The sequence below is a fragment of the Thunnus maccoyii genome, chromosome 8 (assembly GCF_910596095.1).
Source record: "Thunnus maccoyii chromosome 8, fThuMac1.1, whole genome shotgun sequence".
Classification (NCBI taxonomy): domain Eukaryota; kingdom Metazoa; phylum Chordata; class Actinopteri; order Scombriformes; family Scombridae; genus Thunnus; species Thunnus maccoyii.
Window position 1 is genome coordinate 7,540,449 of NC_056540.1, and position 27,271 is coordinate 7,567,719.

The window sequence follows — 27,271 nt, forward strand, 5'->3', positions numbered from 1 at the left end:
ATGCTAACACATCTCTAATAAGATCAAGATGAACCTTAGACACCATCCCGGCACATTCTAATCTGTAGCACTGCATTAACTCTATTATTCAGTGTTTCATGATCTGTACTCCTTCCTCTGCTTCTTGCAGCCATTGTCTTGTCTGGTTAATGAGGTCCTGTGCCACATACATGTCCTTTTCTTTCCTCTTGACAGATATTCACATTAGCAGCTGTCTTCAGGGCTGAAATGTTCCCTCAACAGCTTTTATCCTCAAGGGGAGCTCATATTATTTTTGTATGGAAATGTGTAAAAAACATCATTCTAAGATTTTTCTTAGAATTTCACCCCAGAAACCAACTCATTATAAACTCTGTGAACAGGGCGAGGTTTAGGACAAACTTTCTGTGCTGTATGTACGCCGCGTTAGATGAGAAGATCGGTCACAAGACCACTCGCATGTCTGTACTGTAAATATATGGCAACAGCCAGCAGCATAAAAACTGGAAAATGGCAGCTGGCTTTAGTAACTTCTTGGAGTCTTGTCATCACCATGAGGTTGCCAGGAAACAGAGACTCCAAGAAATTGATGCTCCTGGCCAAGAAATAGTCTAGTACACAACCTCCGTGTTCATCTGTAAGTTTTAGAGGTGCTGGTAGGTGCATTTTTTTTGCCGTTCGTTAGAGCCAGGCTATATGTTTCCCTGTTTCCATTTTCTTTAAGCCAGTTAGCTTAGCTTAGCTTAGTTAAACTAGTTACTGTAGTTTAGCTTAGCTTGGCTGGATGTAGCCTGTGTGAATTTTAGATTCGGTGTAATCATGAACGTCTGGTTATGTTTTAAAATGGGGGAGCAAAGTCGGAAAGATACATAATTGGCGGGGTTGTCTGGGGGTCCTCCCCCAGAAAATAAATAAATAAATTTGAATTAAAACACATTTCCTGCATTTCTGAAGTGCTGAAAATACATCTGTTGGCAATACAACTAATGAACTGATGTCAAACAGTTTCCAAAGCAAAGTCCCAATCTCAGATAGTCTGTGAAAATACACTGAAACTGCTGTGATATTCAACACATCCTCAAGATATTTGTGATGAAATTAGGCAATTTTATTTGGTATATCCGCTTTCTTTCATTCTGCTCCATCTGCCTCTGCTTCAATTAGTCATTTCCTGTATTTCCAAGAATTTCACAAACAAATGGCATGAACATATTGTAATTAGGTGTAGGAGGTAATATAATCAGACTAACGTTGGTTTGAACCGTGTTCATTTAGAAATCCCAAATACATTCAGATATTACTTGTTTGCTTCAGGTAATTGGCGCAGAAAAAAATGTCTATACACTGAATATCTTATTTCTAGCATCAATATAACTCCATTATTCCAGGTGCAACGTCCTTTTTGTCACTAAAATGTACAGCTCAGCAACAGTATGTGCAGCTGTAGCATCTAGCACATTAAACACTCCGTGTCTTTTACTTTAGGGCCATTTTACCAACTGAAGCATTTAAATGTATTCCACACAGCGCCAGATATGAATACACACACCCACACAGACACACAATTTGCATCCGTAAGAGGTGCACAGCATGCGCTAAATGCTTCTGACACCACGTTTGCATCGCAGTCTAATTGAATCATCATGTTTATAGTGAGATATGCATAATACATTCTTCTTTACATAGATGCTGTTTTTACCGTTTAGTGTTTGGCTTCTGATTTCTGGGTTGGACAGGCAGAGGGGGGGGAAAAGTACGACAATGGGTGATATAACAATGGAAAAGAAAGGAAAGTTTAGAAGGACACAGTTGAGAGAGAGACAAAAGAAAGCTGTTGCCGTTCTCCACTTTTCAGTTCATCTCAGTTCAGTGTGCATCACTGGCGTACACATATAGAACAATATCATCTCTTTCCACTCTTGGATGGGAGTGCGTTTGTGTCAGCGCCTTTGCAAGGGAGGATCTGGTTTAAAACATGATCCTTGATCCATGTGTGTCATGGTTACAAAAAAAGGGGAAAGTCACTCTTTTGTAATACACAAGTAAGGTCTCAAGACTTGGCTATGAAGTCCCGAGTCAAGTCCAAGTCCTAAACCTTGTCTTTCAATGTGCGTTTTTTGCTTTAAACAAACTTTATTATATTTAAAAGCAAACTGATCAGGTGTGGCTCGGTATGTTTTTCCATCATTTTTGCAATTTTTGAGCTGACAATTTTGCATGATGCTATCCTTTTATTTTGTTTTGTTTTTCTCACTAAAGCAGTCTTTATATCCAACATCCATCAGTTCTAACTGCACTGACAAATGATATCAGAAAATGTTCAAATGGGTTGTTTTGGAAGGTAGTGACAAAAAATTTACTTGGTTGTGCTAAATTGCTTGCATGAAACATTTTGTCATTTTTCCATGTAAGCTGGGTTGTCGGAAATTGTCTTATTTGGTTTCACATTTATTTGAGGTCTGGTTTTGCATGGAAAATATGTTTCTCTGGAATAAGGAATACATGTCTGTTTTTACCTGAGCTTTCACTTTTCACTTTTGATCATTGATAATCAAGAGTAGAGTTTCAGTACAACCGTAAACTAGGAGCTTTATAGTATAAAACTGTACTTTTTAAAATGATTCTAAAAAAGATACGTAGCAAACAGTGACTGTAATGATGACGGTAGTGCATGCGGTGAAGTTAAATGCTGTGATTTGAAGCACAAAAAAGTCTAGATAAATGTAAAGAGTTTCTAGAAGGCTGGTTGATGTATGTGTGTGTGTGTGTGAGAGAGAGAGGGAGAGAGAGCCACAGGAGCATGCAGGAAAAGGTAACTGAATCACTGGAGGAGAAAACAAGAGGCTGCAGGCTGGAGATGGATTGATCAGGAGAGAAACTGAGGGGTGGATGGATAAACAGCTTTCCAGGACTCTAGTTCAATGCTCAGTGGTCTTGGTTAGGTCAATGACTGAAAAAAAAAAATCCCTGTGTCCCCTGTAAGAAACACACACACACACACACACACACACACACACACACACACACACACACACAAACACACACACACACACACACACACACACACACACACACACACACACACACACACACACACACACAGTCAGCATTGATGGGATAAGTGGTTTAGATCCACTTAGATGAGAGGTTGTGGTTAGGGGACAATGGATGAGTCGTGTGTGTGTGTGTGTGTGTGTGTGTGTGAGAGAGAGAGAGAGAGAGAGAGAGAGAAAGAAAGAGAGATCAATGTGGTCCTTTGTGTCTGGAGGTGAACTTGGGAGAACACACACACACTGGAGCTTCCACACACACACACACACACACACACACACACACACACACACAATATAATTACAATCACCTTGAGCAGATAAGTCCTCAAATCCAAGATGTTGTTGAAAACACATTGCATCATAAACATCATAACAGACTTCAAAGTTTGTTTGTTTTTTATTGCATTATATGATTCATCTCAAGGACATAGTGTCACACATGCAACAGCAGAACAACAGGATTTAGTATGATATCCTGTTGACACCGGGAGCTCTTGCCTCCAGCATCAATAACAAACAACAACTCACCTTTTCTTAATATACATGTACATTTATTCATCTGACAGACACATTTATCCAAAGTCCTTAAATCCTACAAGTTATTGCTTCAGCTCAGTTGTTGCACAGCTGCTCCCATTAAGAGCTACACCTTAATTGGATCCTTGTGCAAAAACAAGGCAGGATAAACCTTGCGGAACAGACATTATTATTATTATTATTATTAATTATTAATTATTTGGCCACTTAGGTTATATCAACAAGCTGTAAACAGAGCATTTACATATCATAACCTCATAAAACTATTATGGTGAACATGTTAGGAATGCATCCATGAGACATGGAGCAATGTTAGAATTCATTCGGAGTAGTGTTTCTGGGTTCTTAATGAATGTAAGTCAAATGTTCACCCTCCTTTTACATCTGCTTTGGTTTCCAGAGAGAAATATCTGGCTCTTTAGCTGCTAAACATTCTACTTTGTTCATCAGTTAGTCGCTAACTTGTCTGTCTGCTGGGTCCTGGGCAGGTAGGTGTTCACCAATAACAGCTGCAGTCAGTTGGCTGTGAAGTTTAGAAGTAGTGGTTGATGTGATTTGTGTCTGTTTTCTCACACCATGTGTCATTCCCTTATAGTAGAAAATAGTACAAACCACCAACTCTGTTCTACCCTCTTGCAAACATTTATTAATTTGCACAAAATGTAGTTAGTATTACCATATAGTATGAAATTGAGATAATATTGTGTTCAAATGTTACACTGTCGTAGACATTTGGTCCATTAGTCATGTAATATATCATGTCAGGATTAGCAATAAAATCATTCCATCATCCTAAAAGTGAGAAAATGAGCTCTTACAGCAGCTCTAAGGCATCTGATTCATTGATTTTAATAACTTGTCTAAACCTTTTTTGTGGAACATAAATGGATATGAAATTGAACAGACAGCACAAGTTCAATCAGTCATCCTTGTGACTTGTCTGTCACATTTAGCTGATTTGGCAGTTTTGTTTGATAATAGACCTCTAAAGATTGATATTTGGTTTGTAAAAGTTGTTCATCTACAGGCCGTTTAATGGAAACTCTCATACAGACCCTTTACTGTGTATTAGGCTTAAGTGTAATGGTTATCTACAGGGAACATAGAGATAATTACAGATACGTAGTCCAGGTCAGTGGCCAAAGTTTACATACGGTGGCTAATGGACGAAACTCTCACTTCTGTTAAGATTCTATCAGAAAAGTCTTCACTCTACCAGATTGTAGAAATGATGAGTAACATTTAGTCTTTGTCATGATGGACAAATCCTGACTTTTTAAATTTCAACAGGGATGAAGACGGATCCTTCAACACAAGCTATTGTGGACAAAAAGGTTCAAAGGATAAGAGAAATACACTATTGCATTAATATATTGCCTGAGGCTGTGCCTTTTCATACAGTAGATTACTTTCTTATGAAATTATGTTTTCTTTGTGAGTGTTAAATAATTTCTTCTGGATATCTATTCCTTCACTGGTGTCAATGAAACACTGAGGGCTTATAATTTTACCAAAATACCCACAGCAGTGCCAAACGGTCTACCCAATACTGTCACCATGAAAACAGCTCCTACACCGTTTCACGCAGAGTTCCAGTGTTGGACAAAGAATGACTCATGTCACTGCTGTAGTTAACTCCCTTTGACACAATGAGCACAGTACATCAGTGGATGAACAAATGTGCTCAATACAATCCACTCAGATTCATTTTAGGGTGCTGGGCTTGTGTATGTGGGACATTCGTGTGGGGAGGAGTTTACATTTGTTATTGGAACTTCAAGTTTTATGCTGCTTATTCACTTTTTATGTATCTCTTGTCTCAGAGTACAAACATCTGCTAATGTAAGTAGAGGAACGTGATTGTAACATTTCCCAATGTTGTGTGTGTAATCTCTTAAGGAACTCAACATACTGCATGAAAGTGTCCATGTCGATGACGGTGGAGGAGAGTGACGAGGGGAAATGCTTCAGCAGCAAAATCCGCTATCTGGAGAAAGCTGAGATTACCCACAGCAAGATGATCACCTGTAGGGATATAGAAGACTACTTGGCTCCATACAAACAACCACAGATGACCTGGTACAAGGTACGATGCACACATAAAGAAATATGAGAGTAACTATACCGAAGTCTGTTGTAGAGTGTTGTAGTTCAATCAGTCTGCTTGTGTCTCCTGTCAGGAGTGTGAACGGGTTGAATGGAGAAGCTCTATCATTGTGAACACAACACACATCTGGATTCCTGAGGTGGAGGAGGGCGACGGGGGAAATTACACCTGTGAGTTACAGTATGGATCCAGACTGGTGCGGCGGACCACACAACTCAAAGTCACAGGTAGGACACAGTGCATGGATGGATGGATGGATGGATGGATGGATGGATGGTCCTATAAAGAAAAATATACATCATATTTACTTCATTATTGTGGTTTGAGAAATTACAAAACCTTGAAAAGAAAACAACATTTATTGGAAGTATGCAATTCAGAAGTCAAAATGTATTTTGACTATATGCTGACTATTCTGAGAGAAGCACGTATCCCTAATGCCAGAAATACTGTATGCTGTCTACCTGTACTGTACACATTGATGGATGGATGGATCCATGACAATTAGAGAGATTATATTATTAAAGATAATGAACGATAGGATTTAATGGGATTGGATGGGTTGGGATAGGACAATATACAATAGGCAGTATGACCAGATAGAGTGGTATTGATGATTATTGCAAATGACAGGATATGTTGGGATGGGACTGGATAAGATAGGATAGGCTACGATAGGATAGGAAAAGGATAGGGTAAAATGGGATGGGATTGGATAAGATGGGATAAGATACGAAAAGGATAGGAAAATCATGGGATAGGATGGGTTGTGATGGGATGGTATAGAGAAATGATGCCATAGGATAGGACATGTAATGTCAGATTCAGAATACACGATATCGGCTCGATAACAGGCCGACCTGACAGACATAGGGCATCAGGACCGCAAATTTGCATCAGGTGAGACAATCGATCGTTTTATCTTGTGTAGAGTATCACAGTGGACGACAACCGATGCTGCATCTGGGACGATGTTGTTGGTGCTGCTCATGCTGCTAGGTGGAACTGTGAAACAGAGGGAAGTTTCATGGCGCTATGGCAACCAGACAGCCAGTATCATACACAGTGCTTCGGATGCCATGTTTTGTTTACATTCTTGTGCCTAGAAACTTCTTCCAATACATCATGCAGATCATAAAAGATGACAATCCATGATTGGTCACGTACCAATGTGTCTGTCATGTCTCTCGGCCAAGTCACATCAAGAATGTATGACTCTATAATCCCCTAAATTGACACAGTGACATTTTATCAGACAAAAATATTGTGTAGTCTGAACCTGGCATAAGACAGCACAAACAAGTCATTTGGAAAGGTGCTGGATCCATTGGGTGAGGCGCCAACAGACAGTATGCAAACAGTAACCTGGGTATCTATTTAGTCCTTCTAATTGTACAGAATTGTAGCATTGATGAATTGCACATGTGTTGCACCACTCAGATAGTTTTTTATCTGACTGCCATCAAAGAAATGAAGTGGACTTCAACCGTGGCAGGTAATGTACTCTAACTCCAAGCCACAAAATTGAATCTGGATATGTCAGAATGTTCTTTCTGACTTGACTGAAATGTTGTCCAGATTAAATTTTGTGGCTTGGAGTAAGTGTGCAGGCGTTACCTTTTTTCACTGATACTGCTTTATAATAGCCTTGCACCTACGTGATGTGCGTATAATTCCTCTCCTTCAACAAGGATTATGTACTCTTCCTGCTTTTAATATACACTAGATCACTCAGCGACTCTGGAGCATCCATTATTTTTTGACAGATGCCTAGACTCAGCAATATATCATTCATCATTACTACAGCACTTTCAAAGTTTCCCTCAATGCACAGTATAAACCTACCATAAAACAATTTAGTACATTTACATTCCTGGCTTCATTGTGTTTATTTGTAATTGGGGCTTTTGTCTTATTCCCAGATTAAACATACACAGTTCAAGCTTCAGTGGCTTTTGACTTAACCCTGACTTGGCAGTAACATCTGCACTTTGCTGTTTGAATATAAGCTGACTTCCATCTGCACATTTGTGTTGTGTGTGTGGGGAAGGGTTGCAGTCTCTTTGATTGAGTGCACACGCCTGCTTGCATTTTGTTGTTGTGTCATGTGCAATATGCATGTTGGTATCTGAGAGCAATGAAAACATACTGTGCTTATTTTCTTTGACACACACACACACACACACACATATACACACTTTAACATGCATCCTGCCTTTGTTTCACACATTCGGACAGTGTTTGGCTTACGCACATTCACATTCACATACATGAAAACGCACACAATGAGTGATTTTCCAGTCTGATATAATGTGATGTGCAGTGATAAGCAGCACGGGGTTGAAAGAGGATACGGTGTTACATTTAGTGCTCCACATCTCTTGCCTTCTGATACCCAGAACCAAAGTCAGGGCCGCCTTTATCTCACATTTTGTGTTCTGGTTCAGATGTACAGCTGCCTCTTGTTCAGTGGAGTTGATTTGAACAGGCATTGCTTCATTTGTCAGGGAATTATTCAGTACAACATTTCCTAGGTTCCCCTCATCTACTCTCTTGTGGATGGAGAGTGTGTGATGCAAGTGAAATCACAGCCATTATTATACATGTCTCCCCAAACATGCATTGTGTATGTACTGTTAAAGGAGCAGGCTCCCATGTTGAAATCCTCCAGTGGCTTGTTTACATTGACTATTGCTAGCAAATGCTATCCATATATATGTATAGACTTTAAGAATATATTATAACAGTAGTCAAAAAAACTGGAAATAAAAGCATGTAAATGAGATGTAAAGGGAAATTGTGTGTCAGTGCTGCTGTAATCCTCATCCTTGCAGCAGAAGTAGCCAAATTAAAGAGCAAAATGTACAAAGATGATATTAACCCCTGAAACAAAATGTCACTTGTGGGTATCAGTTGAATACATCACTTATTTTCAGCATTGAGCCCAATCATATTTTCAATTGGGATACAATTTCAGGTACTTGAAGTAAGAAAGGGGATCATGTTGAAAAAGATAAAAATAGACAACAGAAACTGATTTTTAAAGATAATATGTGGGTGCATGACGTCCTCCAGGGAGAACAAGAAAATATGCAAATATGCTCATGAGAGATGTCATCAGTCCAAATTTACATATCAAATATCAGGTTCTGTAATTGTGACAGTAAAAATTGATGTAAAAAAAAACAAACAAAAAAACAACAACTCCACACTGAAATATCCCACATCAGGCTGTTCTTATACATTATGAATTCATTTCATGACGTTTATGTCTACCTAAAAAAAAAAAAAAAAAGCAGCTAAACCTCACATGCCACTCAGTTTTTACCTTCTGCTATTTCATGTGTTGTGTTTTGTCATCAGGCAGGTTACAAAAATGAGCAGGGAAGCAAGCTAACATATGGGGATCAACTAACTCAGTGACACAATATGAGCATGAATGAACTGAGCTCTGCATTTGTGTGTGTGTGTTTGTGTGTATGTGTGTCTGCAGGATGCTGCACACGCCAACTGCTGGGAGGCCAATTTATCTCATCCTGTATAGGAAGCCAGAATATCTCTCTGACTCTTATTATTTTCTTTACTCTTTCAGCTTCTCTCTCCTTCCTCTCTATATTGCTCCACATTTAGATCTTTGACTGTTTCTGTCTGCCTCTTTTCTCTCCATGTCTACACACATACACACACACACACACACACACACACAGCTCAGGGCCAATTCTCTGGCCATTCCAGGCCAATGCTCATGACCAACGGCAAGATATGTGTGTGTATGTGTGTTTGCATGCATAAGTATGTGTGTGTGTGTGTGTGCATCTTTGACAGCTGGCTAGCTGCAGAAGAAGAGAAGATTTACTGTGTCATGGTCCTTCAGCATTTTTGCAGCAACGTTAGCCGTTGTGAAGGATCCCTCTATCTCACATGGCGAAGTCAGGGATTTCTTCAACTTCAGCTCAGTACCTCAGACTGAACGCTCACGCTGAAAATGATTTTCAGTGAAACCAGCCCCTAAGATATCTGTCAGTGTGTGCCAGGCCTTGGCTAAACATCTCTGTCCTTGATCCTGTAGTTAGGTCTGTGTGTCTTGGCAGCAGGTTTTATCGCCGTGCTTTCAACATTAAATGGAGATTAAAGTAAAGACACAGGCAGAGCTTGCAGATCAGCTGTTGGCTATGATCTTGATTCCTACGAAACACACTTAGCTGAAAAGAAGAGCTGAAAATAGACCCAAAGTTGTCTGAGAGAGTCTGAGGGAAAAGCAGGATACGTTCTAAACGTCACACTCTCAGTGTGCTTCCTTCAAAGCTTCCTACTATAACTTTTTAAACATTCGCAGCTTTTAATTAACTGCTGCACCCGAGGGAAGTGTACACTTTGTAAAGTTGGGGTAATCTCTTGTGTTTACAATGCTGTTCATAGTGTCGTTTTCCTGGGATATTCTTGGGTCTAGACTTGTGCAACATGGGGGTTGGTTTCACAAAGATATTTTAGAAGTCTGCAGCATTACACCAGTCCTTACTTTGCTTTTAGATGAATGCAAAGTAGGACATTTCACAAAAATAAATGACTTATTTTAAGAACAAAAACACTCTACTTCCAGGCTAACTCAGAACTAAGAGTCATGTTTTCATGGTAACACTCAGTGACACCTGCTGACCAGTGGCACCGGATGACAATTAAAGAGCAAAGCGTGGTTCATAATTTGTGGTTTGCTCACAGCGCTGTGGAACGAGCGATGAGAATGGAAGTGCAGTTTTTAGAGACTGCAGCGACCTGTTGGAACTATACAGCAGTGAGGACGTCATCAGTCGTGTTTGTTTGCCCAAGGAAACTCTCCTCACCCTAACAAGTTCGCGGAAGTGCTGAGAGCTGCCACATGAAGAAGCCGCAGCAGGACCGGGCAATTAATGACTCTTTAACCAACCTCATTTTAGTCATATTGATATTGTAGCGAGGGAGGGTTCCCAAACCGGGACTCAAACCCTGGTCGTCTGGACCGTGGCCAACTGCGCTAACAGTCAGCTAAAGTGACCCTCAGCTAAGGGTCAGCAAGTCTAGATAGATTACACAGCAAGACACACACAAATATGAGTGCAAATACACACACACACACAGACAGATGAAGCACATACAAGGTTGTCTGGATAGAACAGATCTGATGGGGTCAGATCACTCAGGATCAGCAGAGAAGAGGTGGTAGAACTCTTTCTAGGAGGAGAATAGAGATAAAAACCCAAGTTGCATTAGTAGTTTGTGTACATTTCACATTATGCAGGAGAAGCAACAAGGACAGACACCGAAAGAATGAAATGGATGCAGTAAAAAACTGTAGAAATAGCAAAACATTATAGCCTGAAGTGTTGTTTTTAATATCTCAAGTTTCAAAACTGAGCTGGAAGAAGAGACAAACTAAATAATTCAGATAAAAATGGGTGTAAAAAACATAAAGCGTAAAGAATCAGAGAAATTAAGTTATAACTATTAAGATATTACTTATTTCAAGCCAGAAATGCAGTTTTGAAACCTACATTTTGATGCTCCAGACTTGTCGAGGGTAATTAAGGTTGAAATTTACATATAATAATGTTAAATGTCTTTTTGACAGTCCCTCTGTAAGTGCAGGTGAAAGCAAATCAAATAGAAATCAGGAATATTAAAAATCATAATAAATGGAAATGATTAAGTGCAAATTTGAAAATACTCGGTCAAAGTGAAGACTGACAATTCAATCTGTGAAACAAATGAAACATAGAAGTGAAAAATTAAGGTTTTATAGAACCGAAAAAATAAGCCAGGGCTGTTCTTTGCATCGCAACCCTGATTTCCATCATTATCTGATAAAATAATGATATTCACTGAAATAATCAAATGTCTGATTCTGGTTGGAAGTTTAAAGAGCTTCTTTATTAAAGGAAATGTCTGCAGACAGTCCAAGACAGAGAGAGAGAGAGAGAGAAGCAGGAGGACTGAACTATCTAGCCTTGTTTTTATATCCGTCATGTCCTACAATGAAGAGCTCCATCAGCCCTGAGCTGCCTTTAGGAGCAATCTGCTACTTACCGCACCACAGCTCTGTGTGTGTGTGTGTGTGTGTGTGTGTGTGTGTGTGTGTGTGTGTGTGTGTGTGTGTGTGTGTGAGAGAGAGTGTGTGTGTGTGTGTATGTGTGTGTGCGCGCGTGTGTGTTTGCCCGCAAGCCTGCACTTACAAACAAGAATAGGTGTATTAAGATGTATCTGACGCTGTGCGCTTATGTCTTTATATGTGTATAATACAGAGAGGAAATCTAAATTTGTGGTCTGCTGTTGTATGAAAAGGACGGTAAAAGCAAATCAAAGAAAACATGTCATCTGTTTTGACTGGAGCATTCAAAAAAAATAATCTACAGCCTTCAATATGTGATTTGTGGCTGCAGACACACCAGCAGCTTTCTCTTCTTTAGTCGTCTTCTCAAACGGTTTATCACTTTTTCATGTGACTTTTGTTCTTACTCTTTAATTGATGCAGTTTGAAATGTAGTAAAGTACAGTATCTTATGTAAAGCACACTCAAAAGTAAAATTAATGATTTTTAAACATACTCAAAAAGCGTAAGTACAAAATTATTTACTTTGTTACAGTAATGAGAGTAAATGTAATCAGTACATGGCTCAACACAGCTGCATTGGTATTCTCCTGACTTGCACCGAGCTTGACTGCACCGAAGTGGGAGAGGAGTCGCAGCAGGAGTTGAGAGTATAACAACCATGTAAGACAGTGCAAATTTAACATCAAGGATTTCTAGTGTTTGTCTCCTCCCACCCACCTGATCAGAAAGGCTGCACATGACGCAGATGTGTTCTGTACCGTGTTTTGAGCTCTACAAAGTCATGAAGTCACTGACAACATACACCTGTGGCTGTGATGTGAGGTGAATGATCGACATCCATCATAGAAACTGTCAATATGTGCCACATAGTTGCAGCCGCATCCTGTAACGGTGTCAGATAAACTGTCCTCCACCAGCAACTCTTGGCCTGACATCATTGAAGCGTTCTCTGCAGTGCATTGAGACGTGCATCTCAACACAAGAGAGACTGTGTGTTATTATTGACAACAGCACAACTCAGAGACTGACCTGACAGTCCACATCATAAAGGTCACCTGTTGAACCAGCTGAACAGCAGTTCGATCCGTGTTAAGTGTTCAGTCAACACTGACTGTGACGCTGTAACTAGTTCACACTTCATTCAGTTTGTTCAGCATGAGGTAATATGGAAGAGAAAGTGAGTTTGATTCTAACAGAAAGAAAGATATCTACAGTTTATGCTATGTTGTGTAAACGAGCTAACATACTGACGCAGATATTTTGCTTACTCTATTTAATATCACCACATTATGTAATTATTTAAAGAGTATTTATCCAATACACTTCTGCAGCATTTGTTGTTTATTACTAAGGTGTAAGATGACTGTTGACATCTTTCCCCCAGCTCTCAACTTCAACATTTTCAACTTGCCTGGATGCATTTTTGCCTCATCCATCAAGAGTAAATTTGCGCCTGTTCACCTCCTAGTTCATCTTGACATAGGCTTTGTATGCAGTCCAAATTTCTCTTTGCATTCAGTCTTCATTGTTACATCCTGCTCTGTACAGTAAGTAATTCCTATCTGCTCTGTGCTAAATCTCTGAGCTAATCCAATCAGCGCTAATGTCCAGATTTAGGGGACATTATCATCAAATCTTTTTTTTTTTCTAGACTTTGTCTGAAGCAACTCTTCATCATAAATCTAGCTCTCTCTCTCTCTCTCTCTCTCTCTCTCTCTCTCTCTCTCTCTCTCTCTCTCTCTCTCTCTCTCTCTTTCTCTTTCTTTCCTTTTTTTCTTCACTCTCCACCCGTAGCCATTTGAAAAAAAAAAGTCTCATCCATATTTCATAAGCATTTCAAAGTAAAATGTGTGTTAGCAAAGTACACAGCATTCAGGCTAAATTTAACACTGCAAAGAATTTCTGTGTTGAGGTACATATTTGTGTGTGTGTGTGTGTGTGTGTGTGTGTGTGTGTGAGAGATAGAGAGAGAGAGACAGGATGAGAGAGACAGACAGACAAAGAGAGGCAATTTATTATAGTGTAAAATGTTTGTAACCTCATTGGAATAATGTTCAGCCTAATGCAACATTACAGTACTTCCCCTGCGTGACAGTTTCCCCCTCCCAAACACACTCACACGCTCTCTGTAGGGCACAGGGTGCATTTCTCTTCCAACCTGCTCCATCTACTGTACATCTTTTACTTTCTCTCCGTCTCTCTTATTGTCTGCTTTCTTTCCTTTTCTCTCTCTCTCTCCCTCTTTTCTGTCTCTCAGCGTTGCGTTGTTCTTCTTTAACGCTTTTACTCGCTCTTCCTCCCATTCCATCCATCTATCTCACGCTCTTTCTCGATTCGACACACTGTGAATTGTGTGAGTGTGTGTGTATGTGTGAGTGTGTGTGTGTGTGTGTGTGTGTGTGTGTGTGTTTGCGTGCGTTAAGGGCCCATGACCTAGTTAGAGACTCACCTCTTAATTCATTGTGAAATTGGCTCTGTTCTCCAAAGACAGAGGGGCTCGATGAGGTTAACCCCCCCTCCCAACACACACACACACACACACACACACACACACACACACACACAAATACACTTCCCATTAACATGACTTTGCAACTTAAATAGTAAGTGAGACAGAGATGGTGAGAGACAGAGGGTAAGAGACAAACAACACTAAGTGCAGAATATTGCGGTGTTTATATTTGGGGTGTTTGTGAGGGAGTATTAATTTATTTAAAAGTAAGAGCTCAGGGGTCATTCAAGATGCATGATGCCCATATTAGCATTCATCATCTGGGTTTGCATCCCCAAACCAGTTCGTGGTACTTGGGCTCCGGGCACAGTTGTATTTCTAAAAAGGTCATGCCATCGAAGTGCCAGAAGGTTTCCTGAGCTGAGATGCAGATGACCAACAAATCTCTTTGCTCAAACTAAAAGATGATGTTTTAATAGCTGTCCAACAGCTATTATTGTTTCTTAAATACAATTGAAATGCCTTTCAGGCTTGTTGAATCCCAGCATTCATTCAGATCATTCTGCATTAACTGTTTAAAGAGATTCTTCTATTTCCTTTTCTTCCTTTCATAAGAAAACAGAGAATTTAAACATTTCTTCATTAGAAAAAATAATTTAACATAAAAATGTGTAATAGAAAACTCTTCAGTAATGTAAGTTATCACAGGAAAGGACTTTTCATTAATATTATGCTTGTGAATTTTATAAATTGACATGGAATTATTGGATGTTTGCCACGGGAAGTAGAGTCCAGATGCACATTTGTGGTGACAATGTAAAACTGTATCTAAATATGAAGACAACTGAGACGGTTGTGTGAAAATTGACACCTAACAGTGCGAGGATGATTAAAGTTCAGTTTTAGAGAGAAAGTGGTTTTCTCAAATGCTGTACACCTTGATGAAGTTTGACAGTCAACAGGTAGAGAGGCATAAATACCGAATAACTGGTGATTAATGGTGGAAATAAACTATGTCAGTCACCATCACCACTTGTAAGGTATCACTTAAATATGTTTTAGGATCCTGTTCTGTGTTTTCTCAGTCATTCCAGTTGTATGAAAGATATCGAGTCAGATGCATTCATGCAATATTTTAGAACTAAAATTATAGTCATGTTTGTGGGATTGTAGGTGTCATTGTACCCATGTAGTCAAATAGTGGCTATCTAATTTCTTGCATATTTTAGTGCTTCAATAACTGAGGTAGGACCACAACAGTCAGTATCTCTCAGAGACTAATACAGACTGATGGTGCATGAACACTCTCATCTGCTCATCTGCCAACATTTCCTATGCAATTTCATTATTTTTCTTACCCCACTTTCTCCTCTTTAAATGGTACAAAGACATTTATACCTGAGACTTTGTCTTCAGCAGAAAAACCACATCATTGGTTGTTTGTTCAAACTCTTTGGCCCCTGTCCGACAGAGAAAAGCACTGCATGAAAAAACATTGATACACCAGGGGTTCCAAAGCAGAGAGATCCAGCAAGAAAACACAGCGTCTTCAAGCAATAAAGTTGAATTTGGCTTAACGTTGGACAGAACATGGTAAGTCATTGCATTGGCCAATGAAATATGTGGAATCACTCCTGACATTCCTGGTAATTTATTTGTAATGTGAATTTCTTATTTCTTCTGATTCCCTTGTGATTGTTGCAACAAAAATGATTGCTGCCATGGTAACTTTCCAGTTGTAAGTAGAATAAAAATCCTTCTTCATAATGTTCTAAACTACTCTGCCATGTTTTGGCATCGGATAAACTTTCAAACTCGTATTTCATCTCATTGGTACCTGAAGCAACACACCCACACCAACACAACCTTTCACATTTAGTTAATTTAACCGTTTTCGGTCAAAATGTCTGCTTTGTGTGATTAGATTTTCCTAGAAAGTGACCTCTTGTGGCTGTGAAAATAACTATTCTCTCTCAGAAAAAAAGGCAAAAGTAGGAAAACATAGTGCTGCAAACCTTAAGTAGAAGGTGGAGTAGATGGTTGAGCATACTAAAGGGGCAATATACTCCTTCAGATGTGCCTGACAGATGGTCATATAGCTTCAGAAATCCCACCACACCTTTCCTACAGCGGATTAGAGATGGCTATGCAGGGACATTTCTCTAACTTTCCAACACCAACCAGCCGACATTCACATCCACTTCTTGCAGTGATTGGCCAGCGGAGCAGATATGAGAGGAGCCAGAGTTTGAACTCCTTTCACTAGCTCTCCTTTTTCATTCATGACACAAACTATTTCTGTAATTTTTCATGTGAACAACTAAGTACAACACCAGGAGAGACTGTCTGAATATATGTGCCACTATCCTTGTATTTAAATGATATCTCATCGCCCTCCCCTTTATGACAGTCAGTATTTTACTCTGCTTTTGAGTGTGGCTATTCGGAACAACTATAAACACATTTGATTTTCAACGTGGTCTGACATCTCGTCAGAAGAACCAGTACTGATCAACCATAAATCGAGCTTTAGTGTCTTACTGTGATGACTTGAGTCAGCGCTTCACATTCCTTCTCCTACCCAACAGTCATCCATTGAACCATGACCACGATCTTCCCCAAATCTTAACCAATGACAACAGAGTGTAATTCACAAAGCACCCGCAAAGGGTGAAATGCACCGCAAACTGCGCTGCCAAGCAAATTGTATCATGGTGCACCTGTTCCATTTGCATGTATGTAAATTAGATAATATTCATACATTAGATGCAGAATCAACCCCTTTCTGTGCGAATAAGCCTCATTGCAAAAACAGTCTAATTCAAAAAGACCAGCGCTGATAGCCGCATGCAGTTAAGGTGGAGTTATTAACATCTTCAGATAGTTGGTGTTAACTGCACACACTCACTCCTCACTCTCTCTCTCTCTCTCTCTCTCTCTCTTTCTGTCTCTCTCTCTCTCTTCAAGTCTTCAAGTTTATGAGGCTTGAATGATATAGAATTGATATTGAATGATGAAATCTTCAGTCAGACATTGGGGGGATCAAGTGGGTATGGGGTGGGAGGCTTATCTTGGACTTTCAGCTACTTAAAAATAAAAATGACCTGACAGCTCTGATGGAGCTCAGGATTCATCCATAAAGGCTGCTTTAATACAAACAATTCCACTGTATAAACCTGGAATCTGTGTGTAACAGCTGATCTGTATGGATGTGTATCAGAACACAGAACATTAATTACGTGTCAGTGAAGTCACCTCTGCTATGCCGTGTGCGTAAACGCACACAGCCTCTTGCTCAGTTTGGAGACGCACTTATGTTTCGATGAAATCCCAGATACATTCAGTGACACCTGAGCGACATCATTGTAAGATTCAGACATTAATCTAACACGTTTCAGACCTGCCTGAGTCACATTGATAGTGGTAGCCTATTTTGATGGACATTTCAGTAGATTCAGTAGATCAGATGCGAAATACTAGAGAAGTAAAAGAAGCAAAATACATGAAAGTTGGTTTGTGATTGTGGAGAGCTCTGTGTGTGCTTACCTCTGCTAATGAAAGACACACAATTTGAGGCTTTTGTGCTCTCTGCAGTTTTCATTATGGACTAATCTCTGTGCTGAAATGTGGAGAAAAGCCTGAACCACTGGAAACCGCTCTGCTCACTCAATCAGACGCAAAACAAGGGCAAATTGCACTCAGCTGCAAAACTTTATGGGCATGTTTGCGCCAGCATATCATAAGCGCAAAATCTTTTGTGAATAGGAGCTTAAAACAGGGCAGATTGTGGGTGCAAATGGTGCACAGTGCTATTAGTGGGTACAATCTACTCTTTGTGGATTTGGCCCTAGGACTTGTTGTTATATCTGTATTTTACGTCACTGGTGATGGCACATCCCATTTTTGATAAGTATTAGAAGGTAAAGGTAAGGTAGGTAAGGTAAGGTAAAGAAGGTCAGGTCCATATACTGGTACATATACGAATACCTGGATGGTCCCTGTGTCAGCACCAGTGATTGTACTCCTCAAATGTTTGTCTGATAGAATAAAAGTGATTTGCACGCTGAGAGGGGCAAATGTACAAAAAAGTAGAGCTGAGGCTACATTGTAACATGTAGTATTTTGTCTGTTACACCACTCTAAAACAAGAGGAGGAACAAAATCACCCACTATTAAACTTTGTCATGGTTAGGGGACATTAGCCTGACCTGCCTCCACAAAACCTGAGTATCCTATTGTTGAAATGCTCATCTTAAAGGTCTTACTTTCAAAACATACATAAAGAACAGCAGTGGTGTTGTCAACTACCTATGTGAATTATTCCAAGAAATGTTTTTCACAAACAATCCTTGCTGAAAAAGCAATAACTCATTGTCACATGCATTTGATGATTAATGGGAATGTGTTTTTGACAAACGTCCTCAAAATAACCTTGATAATACCTCCATAATAATGCAAATTTATGCTTCCAACTGCAAAACCATAATGTTCCTCTCTTTGATAAAGCCATTTTGCTGCTGAAACTGTAAACAACATTCAAACAAGCTGCAATGAGACATTTGGCAGTGCTGTGTTTAGGACTATTTGGATTTTTTTTTTATCGTATAATACAGAGAAAAAAAAAACAGGCAATGCTAGACTAAGAAGAAGGATGACAGTACAGATAGTACGCAGAGTTTCAACTCATGTCCTTGAACCGATAAATTATGGCAATGACATTTGGGTCGTCTACTCCCTTATCACACATTCCCATGCTTTAGTTTTAATTTAATTCAGTCCATCTGTTTACACACAAAAGTAAAGTAAAGTAATACAAAGTAAAGTAATACAACATGGTCAAACAGGGTGGTGAAGCAAAGAATCAGGCTGGCACACCTTCGTTTTCTTTTCCTCAGACTAAACTAAATGTCATTTTGCGGCGACTGACATTTCAGCCTATTGTGTCGTTTTTCTTGGAAGGACAGTCTCTTTGGCAAACGAACAACCCACCATGGTGTATTATCCATCAGTAACACACTGAGCCTCTGTTGTACCTGACTCTGACCTTTTACCTCTATGTGAAGGAGGTGCATGTGTAAGGTCAGATTGAACGTGAGTATAAGATATTTCAGATTACAAATTTTACTCCAAATGGAATAACTAAAGTAGACTATTGCATCAAATACACTAATTAACAAATATACTTATATAGAACAACCTAGTTATGTCTTAAAGATTACCAGAGTTTGAATTATTCACCAGCACATGAACACTGAGCATTAAGAACTTAATGTGCGCACACACAGACACACAAACAGGGAAAAGATACAAAGAAAAACTTGAGTAACAACAGGATAAGTTTCCCATCTGTACTATGACATCCCCTTCAAAAAAATTAAACACTGATGCTGAAATATTAAATGTAATGTTGAATATTTTAACTTATGTGTTCTTGTGTAATGTCAGCGTAAACAGACATGACCCAGACAGGACCTAGGAGACACAACAGTCTTTTAAATTTAATGTCAGTGGCTTTTGTTTTTGTTGTATGGACAAACTTGTGTCATAATGTTACGCGTGTGTATGTGTGTTTGGTTGAGGTGTCTTGATACCCTTTGTTTTTTCCACTTGAAACATGATTCAACATGATTCAGCCACTGGTCTGGAAAATAAGGGAGTGTAGAGGTTCATTATGTACACACACTCACTCACACACACACACACACACATGTGCGCGCACACAGTTTAATTTGTCCGTCGATGCTTAGGACAGATACAAACACATGTTTTTCACCCTACACACACACACACTTGATTAGAATGAGACTCAAAAGACCATCGGTGTTAACTTTCTCTTCTTTTGTCTGTCTTTCTCTCTCTCTCTCTTTCACACACACACAAACACACACACACAAACACACACAGACACACACGCACTGAAAACCCAGTGATCAAGTTAATTGCATTAGACACCCCTAAGATGCAGACCCTTCTGTCTCTCACACATCGATACCTCTGACCGAGAGGCGAGCAAAGAAAAACAACGAAAAAAGGACAAAACAGGAAGAAAAGACTGATAAAAACAAGTTGAGAAGGGAGAAAAAAGTGAAAAAAGCGGAGCGATAATGCAGATAGATTTACGCCAGGTTAGCCACACTAGAACGTCAACAACTTTGTTTGCTCTGGGTGGACTTTGACAAACTTTATCCATTGCATTATTATCTATGGCCTGCAGAAAGTTGAACATTTCATCATCTAGTTCTTTCATCTCACACAGAAAACCAATATGCAGAGAATGAAATGAGTTTGCCAGGCAGAAAGCTCACTCACATACTCTACCATATGTAAAAAAGTTTGAGGAATTATCTTTAAATAAGTCTTGAAATGTATTCAAATGAAATGAAATGCTGGTTTCAAACCATTCAGAGCTTTAAAATCAAGAGAACTTTAAAATCAGTTCTATATTTCACTGGTAACCAGTGGAGGGAGGCCAGTACGGGGGTGATGTAGTCTTTTTTTTTTTCTTCGTTTTGGTACCAGTGAGGAGTCTCACCTCTGCATTTTGAACTACCTGCAGGCATGACAGGGAAGACTGAGTGACTCCCACATAAAGGGAGTTGCAGTAGCCGAGACATGAGGTAATAAAAGCATGTAAAACCGTCTCCAGAAGGGTTTTATTTTTTGTCAGCGACCTGAAAAAACATCAAGACAACTTGAGAAGAAGACAGAATATTGTGAGTGTGGCTTGGTTTCAGTGCAGGTATAGTTGGGTGTCGTCAGCGTAGCGGCGATAAGGGATGTTGAACTTCCTAAAAACACACCCCAGTGGAAGCATATATAATGAAAACAGGAGGTTTTGACAGGTTTGTGATGAGGGTAAAGTATGTAACTTTAAAGATTTTTTATTATGGCCTTTTGTGACTCATTTTAAGAATACTGAGTCATTTAAAATGTATATGTGACATTTTATTCACCAAAAGTTGTTTAGATTTCTCTAAATCCATCTTTCCTTACATCCCAGATTCCCCTCTGTCCTCCATCAGGCTGATTCAGAAGCTATTTACATAAAATCAGCATTATTATTGACCACCTACTCCAATTGGCAGCCAATCGGAATAAGACACAATGAATAATTTAAGTTCCTTTATACCACATGTTGACCTTGAGCAATGGCAGCAGCTGGAGACGTAAGACGACAGTATGTAGCAGCCTGTGAAGCGCAGTCTGATCATGAATAGGAAGGGAAGGAACCTGCTGTTGCACAGTCGAGATTTCAAAAGGATGTTTAAGAACAATAAGATTGTATCTAAGTTCCCTAACAAAGTCAAAGTGGTGGGCTCATGCTAAAGCTTCCTGCATATTTGATTTGACTCCCTGGTGTGATGTACTAATGGTTTAAAAGACCAAGGAGATAGAATTGAGTAATTTTACAGCACAGGAGGGATCCTGACATCACCTTAACCCATCTCAAAGCTCATTTTTCTTGTTTTCCACAGTACCAGCCTTTAAAAAAATAGTGTGCTCTTACAGTACTCTGCTGTATATCAGCATGGCTATGTAATATCAAATACATAACTATTTACAACAATACTATAAACTAACCAGGTCAGCAGCTTCATTTCTGCAGTTTTCTCACACTAAAACTCAAAAATCATAATTGTATCTTATAATCTACATAATATACAGTAGTTCACACAGTCTTGAGTGTCACATTACAATAATAAGTGTGAATGCTATTCATGACCAGAGGTCAAACTGAACTGAGCCTAATTAGAGTGACCTAGTGAGAAAGCAGCAGCATGTGGGCCTTCTGCAGCACATACTTTGAGATATCAGTGCAAGAAAAGCACAGGTGTAATGAATAACATCAGTGATTGCTGCCTTACATTCAGATGCTCCAGTTCCAGGGCCTTGGAATTGTTAATACTGAATCACTGTGGTGGCGTTCTGGGACGCCTAAATAGAATGGAGCCGTCATTAATCTTATTAGTAACACCTGTGCTTTTCCTGCTATGAAAAGTCAAAAAGTCTACTGTGAAAGGTTGTTGTCTGCCTCTTCTCCAGGTTTGTTGGAGCAAGATTCTCCAGTCAAGTGCTGCTTCTTCTTACCGTTGCAGCAAATATTCTGTCCAGAATTAATCATTCAGTATAATCAAACAGAATTATGAACACAGAGACAATAGTTTATGGTAAAGAAGAGTGGAGGAGGATTAAACTGCTTTTTTCTCCTAAATACCAAAGACTAAAGATCTTTTACTACTTAACTAGAGCATGTTTTAAAAGGATCTTTAAGTAGTGGAATGCTTGTCCTCTCAACTCCTCTCCATCTCTTTTCTCCTGTTGCTTTCTTTCTTTCTTTCTTTCTTTCAAGCACAGTTCTCCTCTCCTTTCTTTTTTGTCCTTGTCATTTGACTCCATGTGAGTTCTCTCTCCTCCTCTCCTCACAGCCAGAGCAATTTCTGTCTCCCTTTGGGGGGTTTAAAAACAATATCTTTTTTCTCTTTTGTGTGTGTGTGTTTGTGTGTTCAGGAACAATCCAGTTCACTCTCTTTATCTCTAAGCCCCCTAAACATTTGGGTTGTTACAGGTAGTGTCAGTACAGGCTGGTATGTTTTTGGATGGACCATAACAGTGGGGTAAGCCCTATACATGAGGTTATGAGTGACTGAGTAGTGAAATTACATCATTGGTCGGCCGGCTGACTGTTGGAGTTTCCCCATTGGCCGTTGCTCCTTCAAAATGAATTGGCACAAAGAGTCTTCTATTATGTCATCAGGGCACAACCACTCATAGCCCTACTTGCATGGGCCTAATATTAGCTGGGCACCTCATGTGACTTAGAAATTACCCCCCTCTCCCCTCGTGTCTGTGTTTCGTGCTGTGCTTTCACACGGGATAAGCAAAGTCTGTATCTTACTTGAATTTACTGACATTATCCCCTTGGATATGCATGACAACATGACAGGCTGCAAACTTTTACAGTCTCGTCTCTAAATGACCTAAATACATAACAGTAAAGGAAACAGCGCAATGCAGCCACTGTGTTTCCTGCTCCGAGCTCTCAGCTCTGGTGTTAAATGCAGAGAAGTCGGCTAAACTCCTGTTAAAACAGACACATACCAGCGTCTCTGCGTCTCCTCCTCTACTGCCAGCGTGATGGACTCTCCGGCTGGCAGCGCTGTCAGGAGAGAGGCAGGGGAGACGCTGCACCGCGCGTTAGGATTTTATAACTGAACTAAATACCATGATGTAAACTTTTTATTTCTTTTGACATTTTCACATCACAAACGACGAACAACAGCATTAAAATAGGAGTCTTGCAGGTAAAACATGAGACTGGTGTAGCTGTTATATCAGTTTAGTGTAGGTGTGTAGCTGCAGTAACTGGGCGGAGATGAGCCAACTGAATTTACACCCAATTCTGTCAAACTTTCTTTTATAATTTCCACCGCAGCCTCCAGATGAACATTTAATATCCAGGATTTCACATTATAGACACTAACACTGACTATCCCTGTGACACAATAGCCACAATTTTGCACAGCCATACACAGTCAAGTCATACACTAGGTCTTGTTTGTGATCAGATTCATTTCTTTATTAACTCTAAAATGAGCATTAAAATAAGGTAAGTGCTTATTTTAATGGTAAGTGCTCTGCTCACAGAAGCATCTCAACTGTACACATGTATCATATTGGTCAGTGCCTATGTGTGTGTGTGTGTGTTTTGTCATTTTGTCATGTCATGCCTCATGGTTCAGTGTTGCTATCTACACATACACATGTGTCTCTCCTCTCCTTCTCATAACATCCACCCACATACACTCATTTATTTTCATCACAATAATTACAAGTCAGTGAGCGGATATTAATTCAGTTATCTGACTGTTGAAGTATTTGCTTACCTTTATTTCCACAGATGGTTTGTTGAGTGCACTTGTTTGTTTTAAACGCCAACCTGCATCACTGCAGCAATTGAACAAATAAAGGTTCAGTGCTTTTAAAGAGCGCTGAAACAGAAGTTGGTGACTCAGGATCAGTGTCTGGCATCACTTTGTTAACTTGCACTTCATGTGAAAACAGCAGAGAGGAGGAGGAGGAGGAGTGTGACGGTAAAGTTAAAGAGAGAAGCGAAATGTAGATCAGATAAATGCAGATGAGGAAAGAAGAGAGAGGGGATGAGAGCAACAAAACTGAAACAAAACGTATTATATAGCATGTCAGTGTAACATTTTAGTGACCTGAGTATCTTTTGTGCAGCACATAATCTAACTGAGAATAATTTGTATCTTTGTAACAATGGAGAGAGGACAGAGGAATCTTTGTGAGAAGGTTATTTCCACTTCAGCCAGACAAATTCATCACTTTCTTGAGTGTGTGTGTGTCACAGTGTATTTGTTGCATCTCCACAGTACGTGTGTCTTATAGTATATCTTTGTGTGTGTACTGTGTGCATCACGCCTGATTTGGCCAGACAGGCTGACCTACACTGATTTCACTCCTCTATGCCTTTGCTTTGAATTTTAATGTCATCCCCTTCCCTACTAATCCATCTGCCTCACCCCTCCTCGTGTGATTCATTGAAATATTTCACCTGTGCTTAAAGGACCACAGGCATTGTTTTTTCTTTTTCTTTGTGTGTATCTGCTAATAGGATAATGTTGCTTGTTTTCAATGCTGTTAATGCTACAAAAGAAGATTACTTCCCATTTGAATAAAGGAAATTCTGGCAACAAGCTGCAAGGAAAAGAGTGTGAAGACAAAATGAACCCCGCGGCCTCTAGAGAACTAGTCTTTTTAGTCTGTTAGTCTTTTTAAGATAAGATAAGATAAAATAAGATAAACCTTTATTAATGCCTGGAGGGAAATTGAGGTGTCACAGCAGCAACAACAATGAGAATGAAACACAGGAGAGGTTCAGGTAAGAGTCCAGAGGCAAACCAAGATCATAAGAATACAGATTAAAAATATGAATAAGAATAAAGATAAAGTAGATGCACTGGATCTCTGAGTGAGTGAATATTATTAGTACTGATTTTACATTCTGTCAGTGAACATAAATATGTACATATGCGTAGTCTATCAATAAAATAATAATGAGACTCATATGGACATGGACTCGTATATAATGAGTATACAAGTCATGTCTATGCAGTGTTTATGCAGGATTCAGTTAAAAGTCTAAAGTAAGTAGACAGTGCAGATGTTAAAGTTCTCATAAAGGGGTCAGCCTTGGTTGTGGAGCCTGATGGCTACTGGCACAAAGGACTGGCCGAGGTATTTTGTGGTGTGCCAAGGAGGGATTTTAGACTTAAACCTTAATTTTCCGTGTGGGATCCTTGACACTCTGGGCCTTAACAAGTAAACACTAACCTTACTTCTGTTTAGGGTCTTAGAGAGCCGAGCTGTAAAACATGCTTCAGTACAACCAATTTTCACTGCTTTATATCTATTATTGGTGTTGACTTTTTTCCACAACACCTCCACCCCTCCAAAATCCTAAACAAGCCTATTTAGACTTCAAACAGGGACTTAGACTCCTCTAGGGTCCAGTTGACCCCAAACATTAGTAACGTCACTATGTAGGATAACATGCTGTACATTTTTTGTCTGTAAATGACTTTTTAGAAAACACAAAGAATATATTTATATAGTATATAGAATTTGCTATAGAATTTGTTCATTCATAGTTCACACAACATTTACAAGAGGAAATTTTCCTTATTTGGTGTAATAACAATGTTAACAGTGTGTTTTTGTATTTTGTCACCTTCATCAAATGTGTAAGCCCACTTTGTAGCAAAGGGAAGGGTTATCACTTAAATACTATATTGGGTTTTAAGAAGGTCAGAAGAAAAGCAAAAACATATTTAAAGGAATTATTTTTTAGAGTAGCAGAGTCTGTGGGACCCCAAATTATGAGGAAGTTACACCAATGTCAACAAACCTGTTGGACAGCCAGCAGCAGGATTACCTGCAGCATTTGATGCCTGTGTCGACACACTTCACACACATTTGTACATGCTGACACACCTGATGGAGACCATGAAAAGTCTCACCTGTAATCAGCTCTAGCAGGCTGTCAACAACCTTTGTTTTCTTCCAGTATATGCATAATAGTAATGAATCAACATAATATGAAAGCAGCATTAGTCCACTGACATGAGAACATGATTTCTGGCAAGTGAGGTCCCAAAATTTTAAAAGGTTGAGAACAGCATTATGGAAAAGATGAGGCAGAGGTTGAATGGTATTAATGCAGCGTGTTTGTTAGAGGTTTATTTGTTTGTTTTTGAAAAGAGTTAAAAATTAATTTCACTGAATTTCCCTTTAAGTGTGCTGTGATGAGTGAAAGGGACAGAAAGAGGAGAGGCAGAGAGAAGACGGCGAGGGAGAGAGGATGAGATGAAATGTGATACAGGTCATTACACTGGACTTAATGAAGCCTGTTTGCCTTGATAACCACCCATTTCATTAACTGCTGCTGCACAACACCCTGTTTGCTTGTGACACACACGCACACACACCCCCCCTCCCACCCCCTCTGCCTATTGTCTGGGACCATGGAGTGAGACATTAGGTTAGATGAGAATGTGATTAATGAGACGCCAATTAATTATAGACAATTACAAGTACCTCTCACTACCTTTGTCTCATTCTTTCCCCCCCCCCCTCTCTCTCTCTGTCTCTCTCTCTCAAGTCTCTCTCATTGTTTTTCTCTGTATAAAGAAAGGAAGAGCCATGCAGGAGAAAGTCTTCTCAGTGGAATGACATAACTTAACATAACTTAAAATTAATTTCAAATGTGGTAAGGTGTTTATCTTTTATTTAGCAGACTACTGTGTATTCAAATGGTAAGAAAAAAGAAGTAGCACTTTACATTCCAGCTTGCTAATAACAAGGTAATATTGGGGTGATATTTTGATAATAAAGAGGTAATAATAAAGTAATGTCTTGGTAATTACTAATGTAATAAGCAGGTAATAGCTTAACAATGAGTATATCTAACCCATAACAACATCATAAGACACAAAGGGTTGATAATGGGGGAACACATCTAAAGATAGTAGTGAGGCAGA

General features: G+C 39.4%; 1 protein-coding gene across 2 annotated transcripts in view; it reads left to right on the top strand.

Annotated features, from left to right (window-relative positions):
* Nucleotides 1-27,271, top strand: part of il1rapl2 (interleukin 1 receptor accessory protein-like 2) — a 159,860-nt gene that overhangs the window by 23,169 nt on the left and 109,420 nt on the right. For both annotated transcript variants that reach the window (XM_042419146.1, XM_042419147.1), the window contains exons 3-4: nt 5,469-5,655; nt 5,750-5,903. In XM_042419146.1, coding sequence (XP_042275080.1) covers nt 5,469-5,655; nt 5,750-5,903 — 341 coding nt within the window. The remainder of the gene's footprint in view (nt 1-5,468; nt 5,656-5,749; nt 5,904-27,271) is intronic.